Source organism: Miniopterus schreibersii (assembly GCF_964146895.1).
Source record: "Miniopterus schreibersii genome assembly, chromosome: 16".
Taxonomy (NCBI): domain Eukaryota; kingdom Metazoa; phylum Chordata; class Mammalia; order Chiroptera; family Miniopteridae; genus Miniopterus; species Miniopterus schreibersii.
Genome location: NC_138116.1, coordinates 14,112,983 through 14,130,733, shown reverse-complemented (window position 1 = coordinate 14,130,733; position 17,751 = coordinate 14,112,983). Strand labels below are relative to the sequence as shown.

At 46.5% G+C, this 17,751-nt stretch overlaps 2 protein-coding genes and 1 pseudogene across 3 annotated transcripts; 2 read left to right on the top strand and 1 right to left on the bottom strand.

Moving 5' to 3' along the window:
- Positions 1 to 2,931: 2,931 nt before the first annotated feature.
- LOC308568785 (large ribosomal subunit protein uL13 pseudogene) lies at positions 2,932 to 5,295 on the bottom strand (annotated as a pseudogene). Its single transcript has 2 exons — positions 5,270 to 5,295; positions 2,932 to 3,509 (listed from the first exon to the last, which is right to left on the bottom strand). The product of its transcript is annotated as a large ribosomal subunit protein uL13 pseudogene (transcript).
- Positions 5,296 to 5,375: 80 nt separating this feature from the next.
- On the top strand, positions 5,376 to 6,311 carry LOC308568643 (olfactory receptor 4D1; the record flags this gene model as incomplete). Its single annotated transcript, XM_081161827.1, has 1 exon — positions 5,376 to 6,311. The coding sequence occupies one exon, from the start codon at positions 5,376 to 5,378 to the stop codon at positions 6,309 to 6,311; it is 936 nt and encodes a 311-aa protein (XP_081017953.1).
- Positions 6,312 to 12,610: 6,299 nt separating this feature from the next.
- Positions 12,611 to 13,546, top strand: OR4D2 (olfactory receptor family 4 subfamily D member 2; the record flags this gene model as incomplete). The annotated part of the gene is made up of 1 exon (XM_081161828.1): positions 12,611 to 13,546. One exon carries the CDS (start codon positions 12,611 to 12,613, stop codon positions 13,544 to 13,546), a length of 936 nt encoding a protein of 311 aa, XP_081017954.1.
- Positions 13,547 to 17,751: the final 4,205 nt, after the last annotated feature.

The window sequence follows — 17,751 nt, the reverse complement described above, 5'->3', positions numbered from 1 at the left end:
GATGTGGAGAAATCATCACTGCTCATACACTGCTATTGGGGATATAAAATGGTGCAGCGATTGGAAAACACACTGGCAGGTCCTTCAATAGTTGAACATAAAGCTATCATATGACCCACTACTTCCACTGCTAGGTGTATACCCAAGATAATTTGAAATATGTGTTCACACAAAAACTTGTGTACAAATATTACAGCAGCATTATTTATAATAGTCAAAAAGTAGAAACAATCTCAATGCTCAAGAACTGATTGATAGATAAACAAAAGTGCTCTATCCATGCAATGGAATATTAATCATAAAATGAAGCTGATACATGCTACAACATGGATGAACCTTGAAAATGTTATGCTAAGAGAGAGAAAGCAAGACACAAAATACCACATATTATATGATTCCATGTATATGAAATGTCCAGAATAAGCCAATTCACAAGAACTAAAACTAGTTTAGTCATTAGTGGGGACTAGCGAGAGAACAGATTGGGTAGCAACTGCTAAAAATGACAAGGCTTCTTTTTGGGGTGATGACGTGTTCTGGAGTCGCATAGTGGGAATGGTTACACAAGCTTGTGATTATACTAAAACCCACTGAACTGTGCACTTTAAAAGGGTGAACTTTACGGTATGTGAATTCTATTTTGGGGGTAAACGACACCCACTTATATTGGGAAGGTCACTACGATTGTAAGAACAGGTCAGAGGGTGGGGTGAGAGATGTCTTAACAACTGTACATGTGAAAAAGCCTTCAAAGGGTCTGACCTAGACCATGTCCTGGGACGTAGCTCACTTTTTCACCTGCAGTGGGGTAGCACAGGGTGGAGTCTTGTACTGTCCATGGTGCGGACCTCGGGGATTTAGCTCTTGTAAATCTTCCTGAGAATTTATTTTCCTCAAGGGCTCTTATCTTTCTTCATCTTGGTCAGCACCCCTGAAGAGTTTATAATGGTGCATCTGATGCAAAGGCTCACATACTTTTTAATAACTCCCATTGCTCTTCCCCTCAGCAGCCTGAGCCCCGTTCAATTCACAAGTTAAGCCCACGTTTTGTCCTCTGAGGCCTGTCCCTTCCCTTAAGGCCAATTCTATATGTGTTTCTGGCCTTAGAGAGGCCAGAAAAATGGAGCTGCCGGAGAAGCGTGGCCTGGAAGATGGGAGGCTCTAGGTCCACTTGCCCACTTTGGGCTGGAGGTAGGGTGATGGCCCCAATGTCCTTCCCATGGCCAAGTCAGCACTGAGAAGGCTCCGGCCAAAGCTTATTGTAAGGTAAGCATGGGGTGGAGGGAAGGTAGGGGGAAGTCACTGGGCAGGAATGCAGGGGGACAGGAGTTAGGGGTCGATTGATTTTCTCTGGAATTAAGACTTTTTGTCTGTACTTGGGTGGAATTTAGGACAGAGGGTGGGAGGGAGAGAAGAATATAGATGCAACTGGTTTCTCTCCCACGTCCCACAAACAACCTACAGCTTCTTCCCACGCCTAGGAGAAAGCAAACCAGGCCTTTCTCACACTTCCCACCCTCTAACGTTTCCCTTTTCATCATCACTTATTCCCCTACCTTTCCCCTCCCCCTGCCTGCTGCCCTTTCCACTCACTTAGGTTTTCCTTCCTTCTCTATTGCTGTACGTCCATCCTACCCTTCCTTAAGTCTTGTGTTTAATAAAACCTGTTAATGCTCCCAAGATGACCACCCGCTAGATTCACCCCCACTTTTGGAACCACTTATCTCTCCTCCCCTCCTCTTAGTCCCGTGTGGACAGATTTCCTGAGAGCAGGACAGATGGGAGACGAGGTTGAGTAACAACAGAAAGGGGCCTGGAGTCCTTCCCTTCCCCTATTCATATCAGGCCCCTCTTTTATGTCTCTTTGTTTTCTTTCCCACCTAGAATCCCTCTAAATCTATTCTCCATGCAGGTAGGTGGAAGAATCATTTCCAAAGATTCTTATGAGTGTGTAGAAAGAATGCTGGCCGTGCTAAGATGATGCTCCTAGGTTCGTAAATCTGGCGATGATGGGAATTAGGATGCCTGGGTGCCCTTCAAGGTCCCTTAAACGGAACCCTTTCATGCAGTGGCTACTCTATCTCTTCTCACCTCTCTCAAAGGTCTGACCCATGCTGGCGCTCCACCCACTATGAAAATATCAAGCATTCTTTTGGAAAACATCTATGAGAAAGGTTATGTGGGCACCAGGAACTATGTAGCACTAAACACATCAGACTTACACTGAATTGCAAACACATGTGAAGTGACAGAGCCATCCTTATGAAAAAACACCGATATATGGCAATGCATGGAAGAGCTAATTACTCTTGGGCCTTGTAAGAGGGGTAGAATTCAGATAAGTGAACAGGATGGGTAGGCAATCAGATTGGGCACTAGCCTGGTAAAAGGCACTGAGACCTGAGAAATTGAGGAGCTCAGTTTGGTTGAAGCCAAGGATTCTTAGAGGGAAGCAAGTAAAAAGAGGATTACAGTTAAGAGTGCAGTTCTGGGACTAATCAGACCTGGTTCAGAGTCTGAGCTCTGCTATTCATTCTCTGTATGACCTGGGGCAGATTATGTGACCTCTTCAACCCTCAGTTTACTTATCTATAAAGTGGGGATAATCAACAGTACTTACTATATTTTATAAGCATGAGAACAATACATGAGAATGAAACAGGATATTGCTTGCGAAAAGCTTAGCATAGGGCCTAGCACATAGTAAACATTCAATAAATGTTTACTACTACAATGACAATAATTACTACCACTAACGATAAATGTTTTACTGCTTTTACTACTGCTGAGTGGCAGATGAGTCTGCAAAGAAAGGCAGGAGCCAGGTTGTGCAGAAGCTACTGAAAACCTAAGTGTGACTTCTTTCCTGTAGACAATAAAGAACCATGGGAAAAAATATTTTTGAGGAATTAACGGTCAGTTTTACTGGGTTCAGAACAGGGGTCCATGGGTGTTGAGGACCTCTATGTTTGTCAGGTTTTTCCCCCCCTCTACATTCTTTGGGACTCTTTCGTAGCCTCAAGAGCTGTTTTTCCTTCCAGTAATAAATCTTGGCCTTCTCCTGTCCTTCTTCAGAGTGGCTGTGACTGCCTGGTATTTCCAGCCAACCTCACGAGCCGGCGCCCGAGGTAGGTGAACTTTCAGGTAGGTTTTAGAAGCACAGCTTGGAGGGCGGCAGGAACCACCATTCGCTTTTTCTTGTCTTAGGGCTGCTGGATTCCATCGAACACCTTGAGGTGGCCCGGGGAGGCCAGGCCTCACTCGGTCTCGGGCTTTGCATGGTCTGCCAAAAGATGCAGCTGGGAGCTCAGAAGTGGTAGGGGCTGTGGGATTGGTTGGTGTCCATCCCCTTGCCGTGGAAGGCCAGGTACTTCAACTCGTTTCTGTAGAAATTGCCAGAAATGTTGATGCCCTCATAGCATATGACCACCACTTTCCAACCCAGAAATACCTGCCTGGGCACGAAGGCCACCAGGTAGCCCAGGAGATGACCATGGTCATTGAGCTGCCTGTAAAAACCATGGAAAGTTTTTTTGGGGGGGAAATTGATCAAGGGGAAAATATTTTTTAGGAAGTTGACTTATGTATGATGTTGCACAGTGTGCGTCTTTGACTGATAAAAGCATATAAAAGGGTATGTTATTTGTAATCTTAATATGGACAAAGACAAAAATAGAGCTAATAAAGCTATGCTATTGGCATTTTAGGAATCAATGACCAGATGGAGGAGTTGAGGTTGGGGGTGAAGGGTTAGGGGTCAGGGGCTTTCCCAGAGAGGCCAAACCAAGCCATTGAAGCTGCTGCCCACCCAGTCTCACCTCCGCAAGGACACAAAGCCAGAGACAAAAGTGTATTACCCTCTGTTGGGGTCGCTCTGACAATGGCCCAGGAAGTGTCTTGTCCACTCTTGCCTGTCTCGGGGCTTCCTCCCTAGTGGGCTGGGACAAGCCTATTGTAACCCTGTATCATCAGTCATTTTCCTTCACAAGGCTTCCAGGGGCTCTCAGCTGCCCATGGAGACATTTTTCAAATAGTCCTATGCTGGAGTCATGAAGCCACAGAAGAAACAGAGTGCCTCTTCCTGGAACATCACTTTTACACAAATATTTAGGATAAATGTGAGTTTTAGATGAGACAAACATGGCAATATTTTGAGTGCTGTAATATCTCACAGATAATTTTAGAGATAATTGTTTTATATTTGTCTACAGAAGTTGATAGAAATTTTTGGCATATATTTTATTCAGTTCCCCTGTGAAAAGAACATCAGTGCAACCCTGCTGTCTCTCCCATGTATCAGAGTCGAGGAGGAGAGGCCTTTCTATGTTCTATTATCTTCCTGGGACAGGGACTCAGCAAAGCTTCCTGAATAATTAAACAATTCTGGAAAAGTGTAACACTAGGGAGTGGGTTTTAACACCAAAGAACTCAGTTTATTTTTCAAGTAAATGTTTTCTAGAGCCTTCGCTTGCTGAACTAAAGAAAATGTTTCTTTCCTGTCCTATATTTTATATAACACTTTGGACTTTCCAGGGTTTTACAAGCTATAATACTTGAATTTTAAAAACCCTCTTGAAGATTTTCTAGAGATATAATAGAAGACTCACATACATTTTAAAATATAAAACATGAGACTTCAAGGAAATTTTGCATTTGCCCTGTTCTGCATTGAGTTCCCCCTGCAGATGGCCCATGATGACAAATGCCATTAGAAAAGTATTTCTGTGGAAAAGTTTGATAAGCACTAATCAGCCCAGCTTTACCATAGCCCAGATCATCTGCTGGTTTTTCTTCACATTTGTCTCTGAATTTTCCCATAAAGATTTTGTCTAATGCACATCTCTCTTCCTTCAACAACGAACCACATGAAGCTCCTCAAACCTCTGCCATGAAGGAGCATCTATTTATTAAAATATTAGTATCTACTTTTCATATTCAAGATCTTTGCACCTAGATTGATGGATGACATTTGTGTGGTCATGGGTACTTGCTGACATGTTTGCTAATTCATTCATTCATTCATTCATTCATTCATTCATTCATTCATTCATTCATTCAACTGTATTTGTGGAGCCTGAGGTTCGCAAGGCACATATTGGGTACAACAGGTATGAATCAGACATGAAACCCATGGATGAGGGCAGCATGGCTCAAAGGTGCCTGTAACACAATGTAGGGTGTGGTTAGGGAGATAAGTCCGTGAGAGCCTTGAAAATGTATTTAGCCCCATGGAAGGCTCTCCTAAGCTTCATCTTGGCATGCAAGATACGGAGTGATGACTTTGATCAACTCCATCCTGACACTGCATGGGAAAATGATTGAATTTTCATAATTTTTGTTTGCAGCTTTCTCTCTAGGTATGTGGGGAAGATCCCATGGAACCACAGAACATCACGTGGGTGTCCGAGTTTGTCCTCTTAGGGTTCTCACAGACTCAGGAACTCCAGAAATTCCTGTTTCTGGTGTTTCTACTTGTCTATGTCTCCACTGTCTTGGGAAACCTCCTCATCATGGTCACAGTGACTTTTGACTCACGGCTTCACCTGCCCATGTATTTTCTGCTCCGCAATCTGGCTGTCATAGACCTCTGCTATTCCACAGTCACTTCTCCAAAGATGCTGGTGGACTTCTTTCATGAGACCAAGACTATCTCCTACCAGGGCTGCATGGCCCAGATCTTCTTTTTCCATCTCTTGGGCGGTGGAACAGTTTTCTTTCTCTCAGTGATGGCCTATGATCGCTACATAGCCATTTCCCGGCCCCTCCGCTATGTCACCATCATGAATACTCGATTGTGTGTGGGGCTGGTGGTGGCTGCCTGGATAGGGGGCTTTGTCCACTCCATTGTCCAGGTGGCTCTGATGCTCCCATTGCCTTTCTGTGGGCCCAATGTCTTGGATAACTTCTACTGTGATGTTCCACAAGTGCTGAGGCTTGCCTGCACGGACACCTCCCTCCTGGAGTTGCTAATGATCTCCAACAGTGGGATGCTCGTTCTTATCTGGTTCGTCTTCCTTCTGATCTCTTACACGGTCATCCTGGTGATGCTGAGGTCCCACTCAGGACAGGCAAGGAGGAAGGTAGCCTCTACCTGCACCACCCACATCATCGTGGTGTCTATGATCTTCATTCCCTGCATCTACATCTACTCCCGGCCCTTCACCCCCTTCCCCATGGACAAGGCTGTTTCCGTCAGTTACACAGTCATGACCCCCATGCTCAACCCCATGATCTACACCCTGAGGAACCAGGAGATGCAGGCAGCCGTGAAGAGGTTAGGCAAGCGCCTAGTCATTTGCAACAGGGAGTGAACTTTAAATGAAAAACTTCTCTCTGAACTTTTGTTTCCCCATGTGAAAGTGGAGGAAAGTCTTTATAGAGTGTGACAGTTAACATTAAATTAATAATATTTCTACAGACCTACTCCTGTGTCAGATACTGTTAGGCACTTTCACACTTTTATCTCATTCTCATAAAACTGATGATGAACATATTATTTTTACATTAAACTGTTTGACAAATAAGGACACTCATAGAGAAATGTCTGTCTCAATAATGGGCAGCCAACGAGGGGCAGCGGTTGGCCAGGCACGTGGTTCCTCTGACTCCAAGGTTAGAGGCAGAAGATAGGGATGGGACTTGAAACTCAGGGTCTTCCACAACCACAAGGGAAAACCTAGGGGGCTCCTCATCTGTGGATCAATATCTGCGAGTCACGGTCAACAGTTTCATCTTAACTCTGGAATAGTCATGTTCTTTTCTGCTCGCTGCCTCGTTACCCACTGTGGTGTTCAGGAAGTGGCCTCACTTTTAACATTGTATAAATATTTCCCATAAGGACATTTGCCCTTTGCATTTTGTTTCCTACCAAATACTCCTCCAATAATCTGCGAAAGACTCTACTTTGCCAACACAGTCTTTGGGCAGCGTGGCTGAGGAGTATGTAGTATGGCCGGGGAACCAAGGTCAGAGAAGGCAAGGCCGTGTCTGTTTGTGTTCCAGATTTGGGGTGTGGGTTCAGTCCCGGGGCTCACACCTCGGGGGCTTTCCCTTTGACTCCCTGCACTGGAAGAGAGCTCCTGGAGGGCAGAGGCCGAGCCATGCTCATCTTTAAATCCTCCCAGCACCTTGAGCAGCACCGGGCACGGGAGGCGTTCAGCTTTTCCTGCCTCTTGCTATTCCCGTCGATTTCAGAGTCTATTTGTCTCCACATCTTATATTTACATTAATTCCTTCCATCTCCTTTGTCAAAGTCCCTGGCCACGTATGAGGCTGGTTCCAAGTTCAGAAGATAATGTAGATTTTTTTTGTTTCTACTTCCCTCCTAGCAACCATCCCACCCGAGAAAGAAAGGTCTTTTGGGGTTCTCTCTAAGCCATCATGGCAACTCTGACTCCAGCCTCTCCCACCTCTGCTTTCCTGTCCCCTTTCCACACATTTCTCCCTCTTCACAGGGGACCTATGGGGCTGAGGGGAGACAACACGGGCTTCGTGTCATGTTTGACCTGTGTGGTCCCTCAGAACAGCTTTCCCTCCTTTTATATTAAATTCCTTTAAGTGGCTGATGACACGTATCTCATCCTCTGACTTGGCTTTCCCCCGTGTAATGTCGGCACACTTTCTATTGTTCCCACTGGGACAAGCTTTCCGACCCCACCATCCTTCTGCATTTTCTCTCATATGACAACATCCTCCCTGCGATGTGATGCTCCCCAAATGACACGCTGCTGCACTGGGGGTGTGAACTCCTTCGGAAACAATGATCACCCCCCTTTAAATATATATATTATAAGGATGTTTTGGACTGCAAATAGCACAAAAACCAAAAATAATGAGGAAGTTATCTCACCTTAAAAAAAGACTAGAAGATAGGAAATTCCAAAGTTGGTTAATTCAGCAGCTTAAACACTTTAGGGCTCTGGGTTGGCTGCTCTGAAATTCCCTGCCTTTCCCCTCATGATGGCAGTATGGCTGCCAGACCTCCGGGCATCATATCTTTATATTCCAATAATCTAGAAGAAGGACTAGAAGAGGCATCCATGTAATGTTTCATTTTTGCCAGGGGAGAAAAGTTTTTCTAGAACCACTCCAGCAGAATTCTCCTATGACTTGGTGACAGCACTGGGTTATTTGGTCACCCCAGTCTGCAAAGAGTAATGAAAAGGTGAATGTCTGGCTTTTTCAGCCAGGAGGAAGGGGGTTGGGAGTGGCAGTCAATAGTGTTTGCCATATAGATATAAGGCCCTAGAAGCAGGGAGAGACATGATTGGCCTGACTAAAAACAATTTTTTTTTTTTAATTCCTCACCTGAGGATATTTTTTCCATCACTTTTCAGAGAGTGAGTGGAAGGGGGAGAGAGAGAGAGAAACATTGATGTGAGAGCGACACATCGATTGGTTGCCTCCCTCATGTGTCTCAACTGGGGCTGGGGATGGAGCCTGCAACTAAGGTACATGCCCATGGCTGGAATCGAACCCAGGACCCTTCAGTCCTTAGGCCGATGCTCTAAGCACTGAGCCAAACTGGCTATGGCTAAAAAAAAAAATCTATTTTTTTTTTTAAAAAAATTATTGATTGATTTTAGTGAGACAGAAAGGGAGAGAGAGAAACATCGATTTGTTGTTTCACTTCTTTATGCATTTTTGTAGAAAAGCAAGCAAAAATTTATTGACTGCAGCAAAAACACACTTAGGACAGTGCAACAAGGAAGGGCATAAAAGAAGGAACAGGAGAGCCTAGGCAGGGCTGCTTTGGCTCACTGGGAAGTCAGGGAAAAGGGGGCCCTGGAGACAGGTTCAGGGGGTTAGCCTGGGATGGGCTGCGGCTGCCCATTGCTCCCCTGGTTGCAAGTCTCCTGGGGCCCTTTGGAGTTTTGGAGATCTGTCCCTGCGGGGGAAGGAGAGTGCACTGGGGCCTTAACTTTCAGGGGTTTTAAAGGCTGGGCATTTAGGGGAGGTCTTAGGGGATGATCAATAGAATATTCATTAGCTTTATGCTGATGTGTCGTTGATTGTTTCTTGTATGTGCCCTGACTGGGGATGGAGCCCGCAACCTTGGCATATCAGGGTGACGCTCTAACCAACTGAGCTACTTGGCCAGAGCATGAATGCTCGCATTTTATAGATGATCGGAGTCGACTTGGACATAGGTGGAGGTCTGGTTGGCAAAATAAAGGACAAGGTTTACAAGGTAATACGTTTCCATTGTCGTATACAAACATTTTCCCACCTTTGACTCTCCCTAAGTAAAGATCAATTAAGTTTAAAAGTGGAAGGAAACGAGAAAGAAGCGGAGGAAGCGGGGAGAAAGAGAGAAATCAAACCGGTTCATCTTGACGATTCCGTGAGAGCGAATAGTCGCTGTGCCCAGGAGCAGGTCAGTGGTTCTCGGAATGTGGTCCCAGGAATAGGAGCATCCGCAACATCTGAGAACTTGTTACAAAGGCACGTCCTTGGCCTCACCGTTGACCAACTGAATGAAAAAGCCTGGGGCTGGGCTAAACTAATTTGATTTTCAACAAGCTTTGCAGGTGATTCAAAGATAAGAATCACTGGCCTAAGAAATGGGTTCTTCTAAAACTCCCAGAGACTCTATTTCCTTTTGAAGAGACCCTTTGGATCTTGGCCTGAGAATCCTATATGCTATAAATCTCTAAAATGTTCATTGTCCTTGGTACTTTTGGCCCCCAAGGAGGACCTCTCAAAGAGTATGTGTTTTTGAGACATTTAGAAACTTTTTAACAACTCCCATTGCTCCTTTGGCCCCAGTGGTAATCAGCCCAGTCCTGCTTCCTGAGCCCAGTCCAAAAGCTTTTCCCTGAAGATATTGCCTCTCCCCCTAGGGTCACTCCCGTTGTTGTTTGTGTACATGATGTATGGGCAATGGCTAGGAAACTGAAGCTGCAGGAAAAGGATCTCCAAGGAAATGTAAGACCTGAAGCTTCTCTCTCCTTCTGACGGGCTGAAGGGCTGAAGGACAGAGAGAGACCAGGGTTTCCTCAGCTGTAAATAGATCAGCTGTAAGAAGGATCTAGAAACACCTGCTGGAGGGTGGGGAGAATAAACAAGTGACATAGGTTTGATGGGAGTAAGTGTCACATGTGAGGAGAGCCTCAGACAGTAATGCAGGGAAATGTAATGTTGAAAACAGATGCCTCAGGTTGCATGCGAAAACCCAGGCTTTTAAGGACCAAATGAGGAATTGGCTCTGTGATTTAAAGGGAGGATGCTGAAAGCAAAAAATAAGGAAATACACCACATAATTCTTCATAGAGTCACTTAAAACAAGATAACATAATTGGCTACTAATTAACATTAAGTTAGAATATATATTTTTTTGAGCAACTGCTAAATTAGAGTTGCTGTTATAGGTGCTGGGGCTACTAAGTTATTGAATTTACCATCTAATTAAGAGATACAACAGAAAAAAAGATAAAGTGATGACTGAGGTATTTATAAAATGTGTTGGAACCCAGAGAAATGAGAAATTACTTCTGATTTGGGAGACATAGGGAAAGGAGTACACAGAAGGTGATATCTGAGTATTTAGGTTGAGAAGATAGTAGAAGGTATTTCAGGAAACAGAATTCATTACCAAAACTATGGAAATAACCAAGCATATAAATTCCTTTTTTCCCCCCAGTTATAAGAGAAAATTTATTTAGAAAGTCTCAGAGGTAGAAAAGGTGAGCCAGCTGGGCTGTGTGGGCTCAGGAAATAAGTTAGAGGCAAAAGACGCGCCCTTGGAGCTTAGGAGAGAGAAAGACGAAGGTAGCACAGCTGAGGGGGAAGAAGGGGAAGGGAAAGGCACCGGCAAGCTCCAGACGGGGAGAGCGTGCTAAGCATGTGAATTTGTTGAAGAAAAGCCAGTTCCCGGGTGTCAGGGATGCTGATTAGAAAGGTAGACAGAGGCTGCACTTTGTTGCTTTGTGTGACATGCTGAGAGAGAGTTGCAGGCACATATGTAAGGAAGTTTTCTGCCTGAAATTGATCTACAAAACATGTTAGAAGATTTCTAAGAGTTTGAGTTTTAAGCTGAGGGCACTACACAGTCATTAAAAGATTATAATGAGGGAGAAACGTGATCAGATATGTTTAGAAAGGTCCCTTAGACAGCTCTCTCGAAAATGGACTAGAGGGGAAGCAGATGGAAGCGGAAGGACGAGACTGAAAGGACCTCCAATAGGTAACGGATTGCAGTAGGCAGGTGAGGGAGGATGGGAGGCTGAGACAAGGTGGCGGGAGTGGGAGGCCACTTGCCCCTCACTTGTCACCCTCTATCTCTCGCCCTCCATCCCCTTCTCCACCGTTGGTCCCGTTCCCTCCACCGCCCTAGCGCCTTTCCCCACCTTTCCCTCACTTGCTCTATTTCTTCATCTCACTTCCTCTTAATCTCCCTCCTTTATTCCTTTGTCTAGTCCATTCCTCTTATTTCAGTATCATCCTTTGTTTTATTTTTATTTTTTTGTAAATACGTTTTTATTGATTTCAGAGAGAGGGAAGGAGAGGGAGAGAGAGAGAAATATCAGTGATGAGAGAGTCACTGATCGGCTGCCTCCTGCACGCCCCCGACTGGGGATCAAGCCCGCAACCCGGGCCTGTGCCCTGACTGGGAGTCGCACTGTGACCCACAGGCCATGCCGGCCAGGCTCATCCTTGGTTTTCTACCCCTGTATTCAGTAACATCTAAAATCCTTATTGCTTTCAGAAGCGCTCTCTGAGTCCCCTTCACACAATTTCATCATCTATTTTTTAGCCCAGAGAATCTCTCCCGCTTCTCTCTCTTGTCCCAGCATACACACTGTGGACGTCCTGTCTTCACTCAGCAAGGGGCCATGGGTGAGGTGGGGCGGGGGGAGTGCACCCTATAGCTATTCACCCACCCAGCAGTCAATATCACAAGCGTTTTGAGTATTAACTATCAGCAAGATTGAGCACAAATAAAGGATCAGATCCACATTTATGCCTCTGGGAGCTTACAGTTGAATTATGGAGGAAAAACATAGAAACGTGAAAAGTTTATTAACATTTTACTGTGTAAAATGTTTCATGAAAAATGATGGGAGGAAAAATGTGTTAGAGACGGGAGGAAGAGAGGGTGTCCTTGGAGTAAGAGACTACATAAAGGAAAGTGATTATCATTTATTACTCCAGGCACTGTTCTAGGAACTTTATGTGTTATTTTATTTAATTCCCTAGACTAGTCTATAAAGAAAACATTTTAATTCTCACCTTGCAGATGTGGAAACTGAGACCCAGAGAGATTAAGTAATTTACTGAAGGCCAAATCTCAAGGAAATAGAAGCCCTGAAATCTGACTGCAGGTCTGGTGGACTCCAAGTGCGTTCCCACCACATTATTACACTGAATCTTGAAAGGCAGGTTGCATGCATCTCTGGATGACTTTAAGATCTCATAAATATATATTCCAGCACCAACCTGTCAACTCTCCAGAGATAAGGTCATTTAATCAGCACCTGGTTATATGATCTGCACATGAGGATGACCAACATATGGACCTGGACAATTTGACTTAGCACCTGAGCACAGAAAGTGACTTCATGTATCTACATATGTGGTTCATTTTCCTTAGGTGCATGGAAAATACACCATGGAATCAGGGAACCTCACCTGGATATCAGAATTTGTCTTCCTGGGGCTTGCACAGACTCGGGAGCTCCAGCTTTTCCTGTTTCTGGTGTTTCTGTTTGTCTATACCACCACTGTTTTGGGAAACCTCCTCATCATGGTCACAGTGACCTCAGACTCCCGGCTTCACACCCCCATGTACTTTCTGCTTCGAAATCTGGCTGTCATAGACCTCTGTTTCTCCTCAGTCACTGCCCCAAAGATGCTGGTGGACTTGCTCTCTGAGAAGAAGACGATCTCCTATCAGGGCTGCATGGTCCAGGTCTTCTTCTTCCACTTTCTGGGAGGTACCATGGTCTTCTTTCTCTCAGTGATGGCCTATGACCGCCTTATTGCCATCTCCCGGCCCCTCCACTATGTCACCATCATGAACACTCAGCTCTGTGTGGGGCTGATTGTGACAGCGTGGATGGTAGGTTTCGTCCATTCCATTACCCAACTGGCTCAGATGCTCCCACTGCCTTTTTGTGGCCCCAATGTCCTGGATAACTTCTACTGTGATGTCCCACAGGTGCTGAGACTTGCCTGCACGGACACATCCATCCTAGAGTTCCTCATGATTTGCAACAGTGGGTTACTGGATATCATCTGGTTCCTTCTCCTCCTGGCCTCCTACTCAGTCATCCTGGTGATGCTGAGGTGCCATTCAGAGCAGGCAAGGAGGAAAGCAGCTTCCACCTGCACCACCCACATCATCGTGGTATCTATGGTCTTCATTCCAAGCATCTACCTCTATGCCCGGCCCTTCACCACCTTCTCCATGGACAAGGCTGTGTCTATCAGCCACACAGTCATGACCCCCATGCTCAACCCCATGATCTACACCCTGAGGAACCAGGAGATGCAGGCAGCCGTGAAGAGATTAGGGAGACATAGACTGGTTTGTAAAAGGGAGTGACAGTGGGTAGGTCACTTCTCTTTGGCTTTGTTTTCCATTTGTAGAGTGGACAGAGCTACTGTGTCTGTTCTCTTCACAACTTATGGATATATTGTGAGGGTCAATGTAGAAGTGAGTTTTGAAACTAAGCAACTTACTCAGATTTTAAGAAAAAGAAAATATCTTTGTTTTTTATTGTGATGTATGATTTGAATAGTCCTATGATAATAGAGTATATTCTCATGGAATCATTCTGGAAAGTCACTTCCTCCTTTCTACCTTCTTGATGGATAGTTTCCTCCTCTGATGACAGCATTTCCCCATAAAAGCAGTTCTATTTTCTGTATTTTGACCCCTTTTCCCAATACCCCTTTTGGCCTTTGTCCAGAGTGATAGAGCAAGTGCAGAGCTTGGAGACTTAGTCCTAAATTGGGAGCCCATGTTCCACTACCTACCAAACTTGTAACCTTGGATGAGCCACCTGGACTCTCTTGGACTCATGGATTCTTTCTCACCAAACTGGAATAAAACAGTATCTGTCCCTATAATCTCACAGATTTGTTATAAGATTCAAGTAAAAAATGCATAAGAATATTATATAAATCATTGAACCTATGTAAGGATTATTATTATTGTTACTATTATGCCTGTCATTTATTCTTTCATCAGTTGAGCAGTGTTTTGGAAGTAAGGCAGACATTCCTAAGTGCAGTGAGGGAGGCGTGGAGAGGATGGAGGCTGAACTCTCAGGGGCCATGCAACTTCCCCGAGGGTGAGACAGAGAAGAGATAGTAACATAAATTCAGGCCATGTCTGCAAGACTCTTGACTACTTACTGCTATTTCCCTACCAACCCCCATTTTCAGACTCAACACTTCTTGCAAACGGGAATGAGAAGGTCCATTCATCCATTCATTCATTCATATTTGTAAATGTGCATTTGGGGCCTGATGCAGTACTTTATAGGAAGTGCTCTATAGCAGTTTGTGGGCTCTTTATCTCTTCCTTCCCCCTATGTTGATAGATATCCTCTCTATCTCCCCCTTCCCTTTTCCCTTTCTCCCTCCCTACATTGATTTCTGCAAGTTTAGTCTTTACATCCACCTGGGTTCTTCCCCTCCCCCTGCCGCCTCACCGGTGCGTCTAGTTTCCTCTCTGCCTGGACTCCCATGCCACACACCCATCACATCTTTCCCCCATATAAAACTGAGGCTTTGCGGTCAGGTTCTTAGGCAGAGCGAAGAGAAGAAACAGGTTATCATTAGAGTTGCAAGGGGCTATGACCCCAACAAGTTGAAACAAAGAGGGGCTTTATTTTATGGATATAAGGTGGAGTTGGGTACTGTGAAAACACGAAGCTGTCAGGGCTGACACAGCTCGTCTCTCCTCCCCCCTCCCTTCATCCCTCCCTGTCTACGCAGCCACCTGTATACTGCCCAGATGGGAACCTCAGCCCCCAAACCTGACTTTTCCATTCTGCCTTCCACAGTTGACTAGCTCAGTCTCTCATTGTTCAAATTCCAAATTCATAAGAATAATTTGATTGACTGAGGTTGGGCTATGTGTCCCATGTGGCTAAGGGATATGCAGGTAGTGTGACATAAGCGTGGCCATCCAAGCCCACCCCTTCAGCACAGATTGTGGTTGAGGGTTGTTCCCAGAGAAGGAGCATGCTGGTGGACAGACTTCCCCCCAACTATGTCTGTCATGAAAGGAACAATCAGAGCACCCCTTAAACAACACCCAAGGAACTTAACATTAGTTATGTCTAGATATTCATGTTTTTATTCATTCATTAAACTAATATTTATTGAGTGGTTACCCCACAAATGGCAGTGCCCAGTGGGTCATATCCACCTCTGAGCCCCCTCACCCATTATTATTCAAAGCAGGGTCTGCCTTATCTGCAAGGCCATACTCCTCCTCCCCCTGCCCCTAGTCCCAGCCCCTGGGAGGTCCCAGTCTGATGGAGGAGGTGAGGTACAGCTCTCACAGAAGGCCAAGGCAGGAGGGAGGAGAAAGCATGGGTCCTTGCCTTCAGATGACCCTCAGCCGGACCTGTGCATCTCTCAAGTGCTCACCAGAGACCCCTCCTGCTTCCAGAACATTTCTGCCCATTGCTGACTTTACTAGCAGATTACAGAGGTCAAACCCTTGATCAAGGTCACACATCTAGGGTGGTATGGGCTCCCAGGCCAGCTCTCCAGGCCCCACAGTGAGCTTTTTCTGGTCTTGCTAAAAATAGAACACTCAGAGCTGCCTCTCTCAGGAGAGTCCTCAGCACTAGAACATGTACACATGCACATGCACACACGTGCACATGCTCCTGGCCTGCCCCAGACTCGGACACAGTGTGGAGCCTCCACAGTATGAGTTAAGCCTCTTCTCCCTGCAGACCTTGGTGTTCTTGTCATGAGGATAGGTTCAAGGACCCCTGGGAACAGGAGCAGGCCCACCAGGCCCTGAGCCCTGCTCCACTGTAGCTGTCTCCATGGGGGCCGTTGGAGCTGAGCAGATAAAGAGATCCAATCAGGCCTGTGGCCAGCAACTCCACTGTGGCTGGCAGACAGTTCTTGTGAAAGTGGTTGCAGAATGTTGAGGTTTTGAGATGGCCAGGGGAGGGTGGGGAAAGAAGGTTCTTAGGTATTGTAGCTGAAAGATGCCAAGGAGAGAAAGCTCCCTCATGGTCTTGGGTCTGGGCCTCAGCCTGGCAGTGCCAGTCTCTGCAAAGGCGTCCACTGACCCAGGGCTGGGCTGACACAGGGCGAGCAATGCCCTGACCAGAGGCACTAGGTCCTAATAGATGTACAGGCACAAACCCAATCCCTGACCCAAGAGCTGTGAAGGGCAAGGTCACAGTAGACGCAGCCATTCTACAAGTACATATCGGGGCCCTGCCAGGCTCTGTATTAGGCACTGAGGCTACAGTGAGCAGCAGAACAGGCACATACGCCCTTTCTGTATGGCACTCACAGACCTGTAGGGAGCTGTAGCTTCATCAGTTCCAACCACAGAAATACATGTATAATTAGAGTGATGTTAAGTTCTATGAAAGGGGCTATAAGAGTAAGGACCAGGAAGACCCAGACATTTGAGTTGGATCCAGACGGGCTGGGACAGGAAAGGCTCCATGTGGATGGGGCCTGGAGGGTCAGTAGGAGTCATCAGCCACAAAAGGGGAAGGGTCTTCATGGTTGAGACCCATAGTAGGTAGGGTAGGTCTGTTTCAGGAGCTGAAAGCCAGTGGGTTTAGAGGGCAGAGGAACAGAGAGAGGACATGGGGCTCTGGAGAGGGGAGGTGGCAGGGGCCAGACTATGTGAGCCTGGAGGCTTCTTTCTTTAGGAGAAGCTGCACCGAGGGCCAAGAAAGGAGGCAGAGGGGATAGCATGGGCATGAGACCAGTGGTGCCCAGGCCCCCAGGGCCTCATAGTCCTATGGCCAGGAGGGATGGAGGGAGAGCAGTTGAAGGGCTGGCTGGTCAGGCCCTGATCCCCGAGGACACCCCCCATCCTCTCTCTCGCCTGCTGAAGATACGGAGATAAGATCAGGGCCCAGGCCTGGGACTGGGGCTTGTGAAAGGGATTGCTGAAGGGCCTGTTTCAAGAGCAACCGTCAGGCCAGGGGCGTTGGTGTGGGAGGAGGGGTCTGTGGAAGGTGTGGAGCTGGGTGTAGGTAAGACATGGGGGATAAAGGGCATGAGACAAGGACACTCAGAACAGCCCTGCTGGGAGTCCGGGGCAGGTACAGGGATGGACACCTGAAGAAGGGGCGAGGACAGGAAGGCTGCAGAGCTCAGCCGGGGTGGTTCTGGAGCTGAGTATGGAGAGACGAGCACAGGTCCTCCAGGCAGACCAGGGAGGGGCCAAAGCAAAGGGTGAGCCTGGCTCATGCAGTGGAGGGAACTGCAGGAGGAAAGACAAGAGGGTGTGAGGGCCTGTCCCTTAGGGAAAGACTGCCTGGGGTGCTCTGTCCTGAAGATGTGGAAATGAAGGCTTGGCCAAGGTTGCGCAGGTAGTAAGAGACCCAGGTCCCACCCAGGTGGCTCTGAGCCCCTGCAGTAAGCCACCTCTAAGGAAGCTACCGCCCATCGCCCCGACAGGGAGTCAGAACCTACACCTACTGCTCAGCGCACACCTACACTGCTAAGCACTTAAATTCGTGGAGGAGCACCAAGCCCAAGACAGGCCTTCAGCTCTCATGGAGGCCTGCTACCATTGCTCTGCTG